This window comes from Malus sylvestris, chromosome 2 (genome assembly GCF_916048215.2).
Source record: "Malus sylvestris chromosome 2, drMalSylv7.2, whole genome shotgun sequence".
NCBI classification, from domain to species: domain Eukaryota; kingdom Viridiplantae; phylum Streptophyta; class Magnoliopsida; order Rosales; family Rosaceae; genus Malus; species Malus sylvestris.
Genome location: NC_062261.1, coordinates 10,737,918 through 10,750,693, shown reverse-complemented (window position 1 = coordinate 10,750,693; position 12,776 = coordinate 10,737,918). Strand labels below are relative to the sequence as shown.

General features: G+C 38.3%; 1 protein-coding gene across 1 annotated transcript; it reads left to right on the top strand.

Annotated features, from left to right (window-relative positions):
• The first annotated feature begins 741 nt into the window (after positions 1-741).
• LOC126587031 (AAA-ATPase At2g18193-like) lies at positions 742-2,475 on the top strand. Its single transcript, XM_050252011.1, has one exon. The coding sequence runs from the start codon at positions 861-863 to the stop codon at positions 2,349-2,351; it is 1,491 nt and encodes a 496-aa protein (XP_050107968.1). The 5' UTR covers positions 742-860; the 3' UTR covers positions 2,352-2,475.
• Positions 2,476-12,776: the final 10,301 nt, after the last annotated feature.

The following is a 12,776-nucleotide window of genomic DNA, read 5'->3' as shown; positions in this document are numbered from 1 at the left end:
GATACTGGATTGTGCCAAGTCACATAATGAGCCATGGAATTCAACAAAAATATTTATGTTATGGTCATTGCCATATGTACACATCTAGTGGCTATATATCATATTCATAGATTGGACAAGTTGACCTTAGTTTTTGCTTTCGAGTTCTTTTGGTTTGAGGACCCATCAAATTTAAATGAATAGATTCTCTTTGAAGCTTGTATTTTTTTCTTAATGTTCTAATAAAATCATATTTGAATGTTAAAGAAACAAAATGCAAGCTTCAAAGAGAACATTATTGATTTAAATCTCAAGGGTCCTTAAACCAAATGGAAAAAGGAATATAATTATTAATTAGGTTATAATTATTTGAAATTATTCCTTAGTTTTGATTAATTAGAGAATAATTGAAAAATGTTATAATTAGTGTGATTGTGTAACCCTAAATAGAGATTGCAAGTAAGTTGTAGTTCAGTTGGTCTAATGCAATTGAGGCCGCAACCGAAATAATACATCACACGAGCCTTCTCTCTCTCTGCCGTCCTTCCTCTCTCTCTCTAAAATCTAGGCCGCAAAAGAAATACTACATCACACGAGTCACACCCATACCTTGTTTGTCCAGTCTAGGCTATAAACAATATTAGGGCAAATTGAGGAGGAGAAAGTAATCAGAAGAGTGAAATTGCTTCTAAACTAAGCAACTAGAGAACTTAGCCGCGTCTAAATAATCAGAAGAGAGAAATTGCTTCGAAACTAAGCAAAAAAAGGTGCAGACTTTTTTCCATATTTGCTTCACAAAATTTAATTTTGTCTCTCATACTTCTCACTACAAATTAAAACGCCTCATTACTTCAATTTTCTGCACATCTTGGAAAAACAAAATGTTTACATCTCTCAATCTCAAAGAAATGCCAACAAACGCGTCCTCCTTGTTCTCAGCCTATGCCTCCTTCGCTGCATTCATGATGTTGGTCCGCACCGCGGCCAACGAACTCATGAACCTTGTACCCGACAGGGTCCGGGCGTACATAGAATCGGTCCTTCTCCATCTAGTCACCCCTCTCTCGGCTTCCCATGATCTAACTCTGGTCATTGACGAGAACGCCGGCATGACAAGAAACCAAATCTATGAGGCCGCGGACGTCTACCTTCAAACCAAGATCAGTCCCTTAAACGAACGTCTTCGGGTCAGCAAAACACCACGACAGAAAACCATCAGCCTCGCCATCGAAAAAGGCCAAGAAGTCATCGATACCTTCGATAACATTGTCCTAAAATGGCGTTACGTCTGCATTGAATCCGATAATAATCCTGGTCGTGATCAAAAGCGTCAATTCGAGGTAATATTCCACAAGAGGCACAAGGACAAAGTTGTCCTCTCCTACTTGCCTTACGTGCTTGATCGAGCCAATGCAATTAAAGAACAAGACAGAGTTGTGAAAATTTATACACGAAATTCATATCCGAACTACGATGATGATGACAATCATGATTGGGGTTCGATAAGTCTGGAGCACCCGGCTACGTTTGAAACAATGGCAATGGACCCCGAGCTTAAGACCATGATGAAAAATGATTTGGACAGGTTTGTGAGACGGAGGGAGTTCTATAAGAAGGTGGGGAAGGCTTGGAAAAGAGGCTACTTGCTGTACGGTCCTCCCGGCACTGGAAAATCTAGCTTGATCGCGGCCATGGCAAATTATCTTCATTTCAACATTTATGATTTGGAGCTTTCTAGTATTTACAGAGACTCGGAATTGAAGAGGGTATTGTTGTCTACTACAAATCGTTCGATTTTAGTAATTGAGGACATTGATTGCAGCATTGATGTCGAAAATCGTGAATCGGAAGAGCAGCAACAATCATCTCAAACCAAATTGACGCTTTCGGGCCTATTGAACTTTATTGATGGTTTGTGGTCAAGCTGCGGTGACGAGAGAATTATCGTGTTCACTACCAACCACAAGGATCGATTAGACCCTGCATTGTTGCGTCCAGGACGAATGGACGTGCACATTCACTTATCGTACTGCACTGCAAGTGGATTCAAGGTCTTGGCCTCGAACTACCTTGGCATTGGTGACGAAAACCATCATCGGCTTTATGGGGAAATTGAAGGGTTGATAGAGAGCGCGGAGGTGACCCCTGCAGAGGTTGCTGAGGAGCTCATGAAGAGCGATGACGCTGATGTGGTGCTCGTAGGACTTGTTGATTTCCTCAAATGTAAGAAGGCCGAGAGGCAACGAAAAAAGGAGGAAGAGAGTAACCAAATTAAAGATCAGGAAGCAGCAATGCAGAAAACGGATGTTGAGGACAATATTAACGACGAAGGCAAGGGCTCGCTGCATTCGAAAACCTTGAATATGATGTAATGGCTTGCTTAACTTGAATGATACAGAATATGTTAGGTTTTGTTCTGCCCTCTTTGGCCAAATGAATGACTTATGCCGGACAATGAATCTGTCTTCTTATGAGAATTTTTAGAGATTCAAATTACTCAACTGGTTTTCTAAACTAGACAGATGAATAATTTCATTCGCATTTTGATTTTCAGCAGCTCAAGTGATAAGAGTTTTTACTCCTGCACATCATTTCCATTTCTTTTTTAGGGAACTTTAACGAAAAACTCCCGCTACTGTTCATTTTAACGAAAAACCATATTTTTACACTAAAAAGTTAACTCTGATACTATTCACTTTACCCTTTATTTTGTCTTTATCGTTAAAATTCAAAGTTTTCAAGTCTTTTTCATTAGTTTTCTTTTTTTTTATTATTATTATCTATCCTATCAAACAATAGAAAAATAAAACAAGCCTCAATCTACTTAGTATCGTCGACTGATATTTCTTTTCATTTATAAGTTAGATGTTAAGTTCAGATATCATCAACAGTGAGTTTGTAACCAATTTATTCGGCTCATATAAACTTAAAAATCTTTGATAGGAAATAGGTTATTGGGGATTTGGGCTTTCTTATTGTCCCTATCCTGTTTACATTTTGGGCCTCACCCTCATTGATTCGAACGACCCCGCATTAACCACACACGTAAATCACGGCTATCGGCCCCTCATCAACCATAAGCGTTCAAAGGCTCAATACATCTTCCATTTTACATCTCAATTGTACTTAAGAAAATAACCACACACTTATCTTTTATAAGGTTCTAAAAGACGTTAGATGCTAGTAGGACGATGGTATGGGGCTTAACGCTTAGGTGATTAGGCAGGGTCTAGGCATATTTAAGTAAATTTAATAGATATCGTATATATAAATATCTGCTTGTACTTTCTAATTGCACTGTGATACATAAATTAAAAAGTAGAATGACATATAGTTTATAAGGTATTAGAACATAATAGAAAGTGAAAGTTATCTATTTTCTGTCTAAGTGAGAGTCGTGATCTAGGAGACTGTCATTTCTTAATTTTCAAATGCTTATGAACTAATCGGAGGCAATTATATTGAATAAATCAAATTCAAACTACGAACATGATAAAGGGAGAAAAACAACGCATTGTTATCGTTTTCCTTGTACATATACCCTAATTTTCATTTCATACCTAACTGGTCTTCATTCATATAAGAAATGCTAATATTAATTGTGCGTAAGTTGATCATAACTATTCTTGCTTGGAGGACCTACAAAACCATGAACGAATTGAATCGACCCACATCCACCCTAAACCTGCTGACTAGTTATATATGTGATCATACTTCATAAACAAGTTTAATGTGTCTTCAACAAAATTGACACAACTCAAATTAAGTGCGACAAAAATTGATATTCATATATTAGGTGAAATAAATTCAGTTTTGAGCGAAAACTAAAACTAAAATCATGTTTGAAGAAAATAGTAAAAGATTAAGGCTATACATAATATTAGTAACCCTTGGGTTCACAGCTAGCATGAGGTGAAGGAGAGACTTTTTAATGTGGTTGGAACATAGAATGGTACACTACATGTCACTATACAAATGGTATGATATGTGCGTTAAAATGTTAATAACTTAAAAAAATAAAAACTTTCACTACTTACATAAAAAGACATTGTATACCACTCATATTCCTGTTACAATACAAAATACTGAGATGAAGGTGACAGTCTGATAGGTGCATCAAAATTTAGAGGGTCCCAAATCAAACTTCTAAGGCCATCTCCAACCGATCCGGCTAGAGGGTCATATGGTCGAAAATAGCCCGAAAGGACACGAAAACCATCTCCAACCGAAGGCTAGGCCAAAGGGCTCGTGGGTCCCATCGGGCCATAATTGGAGAATCGGGCCAACCGGTTGGCCCATAACAGCCAACCCTGGCCAGTCCAGCATTTTGAATCCCAACAACTACTTGCTGATGTCAACTAGCCATTAAATTTGTTTTTTTTTTTTTACAATTTTTTTTTACAAAATTAAAAAATAAAAAATCTATTTTTTTCCTATAACTACTTAAGCATTAAACAACATTAAATAACATTAAGTTACATTAAACAACATTAAACAATATTAAATAACATTAAACAACATTAAAAAACGTTTAACAACATGAAACTTAAACAACATTAAAAAAAAACATTTAACAACATAAAACTTAAACGCCTATTCCATGCTTCTTTTGGCCCAAAGATGTACAACAAGATCCTATTGTAGGTACTTGTTTGTGGCGCATAAACTTATCATCCAATGGCGCCTCATGTACTCATTTAAAGAGATATTACCAGTTCTTGAATTCAAAGGCAAATTAGGCTCATCGTATATTTTTGCACGAGCCCTTCTTGACCTATTTGGATCCTCTTAGTCGTCATCAAACTCTCCATCAATATACCCATCTCGCTCATCTTCCACAATCATGTTGTGTAATATGATGCACAACATCATGATGGAGTTCAAATTTTCTCGACTCATCATTTTGCCGGTTCCTTAATGATCTTCCATCGTGCTTATAGAATACCGAAAGCTCTCTCAACATCTTTTCAGTATGCCTCTTGGTGTAAGGTAAACCACCTTTCGACGTCATCCACATGGTTTGCAATTGCTTGGACAAGTGTCACCCACTTTGGGTAGATGTCATCTGCCAAGTAATACCCCATGTTGTACTGACGCCCGTTGACGTAGTAGTCCAGTTGAGGTGATTTACCCTCCGTCAGGTTATTGAAGAGGGGTGAACGCCCAAGAACTGTAATATCATTTTGGGATCTTGAGACTCCAAAGAAAGCATGTCAGATCCATGTGTCAAATGATGCAACCGCCCCTAGCATAATAATTGGTTTTCTTGATCTTCCGCTAAAGCCTTCTTGCCATTCGGTGTGACACGCCCCGACCCTGATATTCCCCGAATACCAGGATAGACACGTGCTAAGTGACGAAAACCATTAGTTGATACAAAAGCTAAGAATAAGAAATAAATAAGGGTTATGAATTTAAAATACAATGAATTAATAAATTAGGAACGTGTTCAGAGCATACAACTAACTAGAGTTCTAAAAGAATTAATGTATAAATTAATAAATAAAAGGATGTGGGTCCTACACCGAGAGGACTCGAATATGCCAATGTGAAAGCGTTGACGTCGGGATCGTATGCCTCGATTCTAAATCCTGAAAAGGGGTGCAAAACAAGGGTGAGTGGACCAAGTTCATATATATATATATATATATATATATATATATATATATATATATACACACATACATAATACGAAAACAGTTATGAACATACTAACCCTCAGGTTTATATATAATGAAAACTACTAGCATAATAAGTGATAGGTTTTTTTATACTCTAGCATGCCATAAAACATCTCAACAGGTATAATGCGGAAAAACATCATGTAAATCATCGCGTGTATCGTCTCGTAAGCATGGTGTACTGTTAGTAAAATCACTAAAATAATTATAACTCCCGACCCTATGCCAGCATCATGGTAGAATTATTGAGATTTTAACTTGAAAAATTATTGAGGTAGTTTAATTTAAGTAACCATATTAATTTAATTAAAATAATAAATTATGTTTGACCCTACGGCCCTTTGGCCCCCTCATTTGGAGATGATTTTTTGTCACAAGGCTATGTTTGGCCTATGGCCATCTGGCCTTTCGGTTAGAGATGGTAAGAAATATGGTCTAACATTGTTCATTAAAATATTAATTTCTTAGAAGACTATAGGGCTAAAATGAGTCATTTAGCCATTCTTCGGTTGGAGATGGCCTAAGAACATGACAGTGACCGTTTTACTTTTACTCCACATTTCCTTTGGCCATAAGAAACCGCAGCTACAACATCAGCCCAATAACCCAACTTAATTACAAAACAGTCCATACCATTCTTCTCTTAGCGAAAAAATCATCACATATATAAAAAATTTTAAAACTCTACATCGAATCCGGATTCTCACCAAATCCTCTTTGTGAGGATCTTGAAGATCCGTAAATCATATTCGTTCATCGTATATTGTGCGGTCAAAATTTATTTTAAATATTTTTATTTTAAATTAAATACAAACAGTACCTAACAAAAACTAACCGCACAATATACGATGAACGAACACGATTTATGAATTCTCAAGATCCTCACCAAAATGATCCTGAGAGGATCCTGTTGGCTCTGCATCAAAGCACCTGTCTCAAATTCTGAAAACAAACTTTCCCTCTGCTTCCATACCTAGCTCCATAAATTACAAAATGTTGTGGTATATTTTATCTGACAAGGAGAGAGAAGGCCTGCGGCAAAAAGAATAGAGAGAGATATATGTTTTTGTAGAATTGTAGAGGAATGTGTGTTGTTATCCCTCCTACATTATGCCTTTATTTATAGTAGTAAAATGAGATAAGATATTCCTTCATCCCCAAGGAATACATGATACAATAGGAAATGATAACTAGATTAAATCTAATCTAGGATTTACACAATCACACTTAAACTAGGAATGTTTACAACACTCCCCTTTAAGTGTGTAAATACTCAAGGTAGATTTAGCATTATGCAGAAGTTGAGGAAGTCGACTCATTGGCACTGATTCTACGGAACAACGCTTATTCTCAATAAGGTAGGAACTTGCATAAGTAGTAAGTCTCACTAAAAAAACCCTAAGGCTATGGCAAAAATCTGAGTATGGACAAAATCCATAGTCTAAGGAAAAATGCATGAGAATTGCAAAGTCAAAAGAAACGTCTACAGGACGTCATCAGGGATATGACCAACCCAAGGTGGGTGCCTCGTTAAAACCTATTTAGGTAACAAAAACCCAATGGAAAAAATGCTCCTAATCATAGGAAAAAAAAGTACATTAAGATCAAACAAGTATTTACAGGATACTCCCCCTGAGTTTGACATAATTCTAAAGAGAAATAGCAAAGTTACAACTCAAAAAGTTTACGCATACCAATTCCATGAACAAGCTTCTGAAACATCGTCTTCGACAGTGATTTGGTGAAGAGGTTGGCCAGATTGTCTTGTGAACGGATTTGCGTGACTTTAATCTTCCGATGCTCTTATTGTTGATGTGAAAAGAAAAACTTCGACGTAATGTGCTTGGTATTGTCTCCTTTGATATAACCATTTTTGAGTTGTTCGATGCATGCTGCATTGTCTTCAAAGATCGTCGTCGGGACATCAACGGCGGGATAAAGATAGCAGGAGCTTCGAATATGGCCCACTACTACTTTCAACCAAAAGCATTCCCGAGTTGCTTCATGTAAGGTGAGAATTTCAGCATGGTTAGACAAAGTGGCAACTAAGCTCTGTTTAGTTGACCTCCAAGAGATTGCGATGCCTCAAACGGTAAAGACATAACCCGTTTGAGAATGTACCTTATGCGGATTAGACAAGTATCCTGCGTCGGCATAACCAACAAGGCAAGAATCAACTCGAAGAGCATAGGGTATGGCATCATTCGAGGATTCGTAAGGATAGGACAAGCCCAAATCCGTAGTATCCTTAAGGTAACAAAAGATGTCTTTCACGCTAGTCTAGTGTCTGTGTGTAGGTGCATTATTGTATCTTGCCAAAAGATTAACAGCGAAAGAGATGTCAAGTCTAATGCATTGAGCTCAGTACAATAAAACGCCTATCACACTTAGATAAGGAACTTCAGGCTCCAAAATCTCTTCATCATCCTTCTTCGAACATAAGGGATCTCGTTTTGCATCTAGCGATTGAATGACCATAGGAATATTTGAAAGCTTCGCTTTATCCTCATTAAAATGACGCAACACTTTCTGGGTATAGTTCGATTGATGTACTAGGATTCCATCTGAACAATGCTCTATCTCGAGACCGAGACAATATCAAGTTTTACCTAGATCTTTCATCTCAAATTCTGACTTCAGGTGTGCGGCAATTCTCGCAAGCTCTTCAGGAGTTCCGATAAAGTGCATGTCATCAACATATACTGCAACAATCGCAAATCCAGAATGTGACTTCTTAATGAACACACAAGGGCATAGTTTATTGTTCACATAGCCCTGACTAGTCAAATACTCATTCGAACAGTTATACCACATTCTTCTGGATTGTTTCAAACCGTAGAGTGAATGCCTCAGCCTAATTGAGAGCGTGTTCCGGGGTTTAGAAATATTTGAACCAATCAATGTAAGTCATTCGGGAACTTTCATATAAATTTTCGTATCAAGATCCTCATAAAGATACGCGGTTACTACGTCCATCAGCTACATATCCAGTTTTTCGAAAACTACCAAACTGATAAGGTAGCGAAAAGTAATCACATCCATAATGGGTGAGTAAGTTTCGTCATAGTCAATCACGGGGCATTGTTAGAAGCCTCGTGTAACAAGACGAGCTTTGTAACGCACAATTTCATTATTCTCATTACGCTTCCGAACGAAAACTCATTTGTAGCCAACGGGCTTCACATGTGGAGGAGTAGGAGCTACATGTCCAAACACCTTACGTTTCGCAAGCGAATCGAGTTCGACTTAGATTGCTTGTTTCCAGTTTAACCAATCAGTTCTACGTTAACATTCATGATCTTAGTAGCTACTGCATATGTTAATGCATAATAGAATTTCTATGCCACACATCATCTAAGCTAGCATAATAGACCGAAATCTCTCGATTCTCATTAGGAAGATTCACCTTTTCAAGGACGCTTCCATAATCTAGAATTTTCTCATGAGTTGGATAGAATGAGTAAGTGATATTCAAATTCACAGTAAGCTCTACAGGACCTTGTGTCGTGGGTTTCCGCTTCTGGGGGTGTAAATCATTTAAACCAAGAGGTCTGCCGTGCTTTTGTGTAAGGGGCAGATGATTGGTTAGCCGCTAATGTACGTGAATCACCAGATTTGGCGTCCCGAGCCTCCAGGAGGGAAGTATATCGTACATTTAATACATCCATCTTTGTAGGCATATTCGCAGCTGGAATGTGTGATCTTGTCACGCGCGTTATATCGGTGAAAACATCTGGCATGCTCTGAGCTATGCTCTGGAGATCTAATATGCGCTGCACTTCAGTTTCAGACTGAGCGGTGCGGGGATCTAAATGAGACAAAGTGGGAGTCGTCCACGATAATTCGCGTCATTCTTCAGAAACGTTGATGTTTTTATCTCCCACTAATGACGGAAAGACTGTCTCATAGAAGTGATAATCCACAAAACGAATGGTAAACAGATCACCTGTCAAAGGTTCTAAGTAACGAATGATCAAAAGAGAATCATATCCGACATAGATTCTCATCCTTCGCTGATGCTCTAATTTTGTACGTAAGGACAGCTAAATCGGCAAATATACCACATAACAAAAAAGGCACAGATGCAATATGTCGGGTTCGTATCCGATAACCAATTGAAGGGCACTAAATGGTTGTGTCGCAATAGGCTCCAAGCAGACCAACTTTGCTGCGTGCAATATTGCATGGCCCCTAACAGCGATCGGGAGTTTGGTATGTATAACCAAAGATCGAGCAATCATTTATAAACGCTTAATGAAAGCCTCTGCCAGGCCATTCTGGGTGTGAACATGGGGTACAAGATGTTCATCTTTAACCCCAACCGACATGCAATAGTCATCAAAAGATTTGGATGTGAATTCTCCAACATTATCCAATCGAATAGATTTGATCAGATAATCAGGGTGGTGAGCCCTGAGCTTGATAACCTGAGCCAATAGTTTGGAGAATGCAATGTTCCTTGTGGACAACAAGCACACGTGTGATAAGATTTCTCAAGGATGGTGAATCGGTCCACAAATGTCCCCCTAAATTCGTTGTAGAAAAATGGGAGGATTCGAACGAATCTTGCCATAAGAAGGCTTAGTAATAAGATTTCTCATTGAACATGTTTGACATGCGATTCCATAGATCGAACCTAAGCTTCGGGTTAGTGGATACCCGTGTGATGATTTGAGGATACGACGCATCGCTATTCGTCCAGGATATCTCAAATGATCATACCAAAGTGTAATTTCGTGCGCAGTCCCAGTAGTAGGATTGGCCACATAATGGCATTTTATGGGGCGTATGGTCGTAGTATATAGACCACTCGGGATAAGCTCCATCTTCTCTAGAATACGCTTCTGGCCATATTCGTAGGAAGTTATGCACATAAATTCAACTTCATTTTCTGCGTGGGTTTCAACATGGTAATTGTTATCTCTAATGTCCTTGAAACTCAACAACATTCTTCCGGAACGTGGAGAATAGAGTGCCTTAGAAATGATCAAGATTGTACCATTAGACAACATAATATGTGTCTTACTGTATCCTTCTATCAGGTTGGATGGGCCTGATAAGGTTGTTAGAGGTGCATTCTTAGGTATGAAGTTAGTGAAATATATGCGTTCACGCAAAACTGTGTGCGTAGTTGCACTATCTGCCAGACAACTAACTTTCCCACTAGTCATACCTAGAATGAAAAATTAATTTGAATTGGTCACATGCATAAAAGTTTTGAAAAACAAATATCAATTCAAAATAATTTCATTTATTCAAGGATAGTAATTAATTAAAGGGTAAATTACATTGTACCCCCTTAGGTTTGGGGTCTATTACAATCGCATACAACATCTTCAAAACATTTCACTTTCATACCTCAACTACTATTTTATTTCTGTTGGTACCACACATAATGGGCCTTAGACTTTGATACATTGGGCCTCATTACCCAGCCCATGTGATTATGTAAAAGGCTATAAAAGAGGACTCCTCCCCCCTCACAAATCGGACTCAAGGAACCCAACAGAGGGCAATACCCTCACAGACACAACAACACTCTCTTTCTCTGGGGACTCCTCCTCACCCTTGTAATCCATACATACAGTCAGAGAAATACAATCAGTGTGGACGTAGCCCAAACATTGGGGTGAACCACGATACATCTTGTGTTATTTACTTTCTTGCAGATTCACGGTCGGATTTACGTTGTTCCAAGACCTCTGGTTTTGTGCATCAACAATTTCAATATAGTACCTCCATTACATTTCTCATCCATTGATCCGCTAAAAGCTGACGTGGCTGCCAAATGTGTGCCATGTGGCAAAAAAAAATTTTTATTCATTTAAAATATTATAATAATCTACCTTTAAAAAAAAAAAACCAAATTAAAACCTACCTCCGCGCAACCCCCTCCACCCCTGCAAACAAACCCAGAAACATTCCCCCCTCGACCCACCACCCTCTCCTCCCATCACCACCATAGCCTTTCCCTATCACCATCGCAACCCCCAGACCACTCATCCCTCTTCACCTTCCCGACCCACCTTCTCCCTCCTCCACTCTCTTCATCTCCCCTTATCTGGTCGAGACCCACTGCCGAAGGCGACGCCGAACCGGAACCCAAATCCTTCTGTCCGAACCATTTATGGAGGTGGGTTTCAATTTGGATTTATTATTATTATTATTATTATTATTATTAAGGTAAATTATTATAATATTTTAAATGAATTAAAAAAAATTGCCATGTGGCACACATTTGGCAGCCACGTGGCACAACTGTGGGCGCCAAGTCAACTCTTAACGGATCAATGGATGGAAAATGTAATGGATGTACTATATTGAAATAAAATAGTAGGTAAGGTATGAAAGTGAAATGTTTTGAAGATGTTACATGCGATTGTAGTATACCTCAAACTTGAGGGAGTACAATGTAATTTACCCTTAATTAAAACTTAATATCCAAAAAACAAATCACCAACAAATAATCCAAGCATAAAGGAAAATTTGTTCAAAAATCAACCAAAAACAAAGGGGGTTCGGCCTAGGGGTGCGCACAGGCCGGGCCGGGCCCAATTTTGGAGGAACCGGACCTTACCCGTTTTAAATAGTAACGGGGTGGGACGGGCCAGGTAGAGGGATTTTGAGTTTAGGAACCGGACCTAACCCGGCCCGTTTGAAACGAGCTGATTCGGGACAGGTCCACAAGTCCAACTCTTTTTTTTTTTTTTTTTTTTTTTGTAATTTATATACTGCCCAGCAATAGAGACATGTTTTAGAAGATTACAAGATCTGTTTCACAAGCTTCTACACACATGAGCTGTTTTTTAAAATTAAGGATGTGCTGCACATCAATTCTTATATATTCTTATACACACACACATATTAATAAACCAGATATGGGAACTCGGCAAGTATCATTATCAGTCACCAATAAGGCACTGAACTCAAGACTATATAAATCCTTATGTAATGGACTGTACAAATTCACTGAATTTCTAAATCCTTAGCAACTTCATCTTTTCAACTAGTGAAAGAGTACAACCATACTATTGTTTGGCATCATATAGAGACTAAGAAAAGAGGAAAAAAATGAAAACAAAACATTTTCCTTTAATAATAACAATATTTGGTATT

What these genes read in the sequence shown, in the direction of transcription:
- LOC126587031 (XM_050252011.1), top strand. Translation starts at nt 861, where the DNA reads ATGTTTACATCTCTCAATCTCAAAGAAATGCCAACAAACGCGTCCTCC.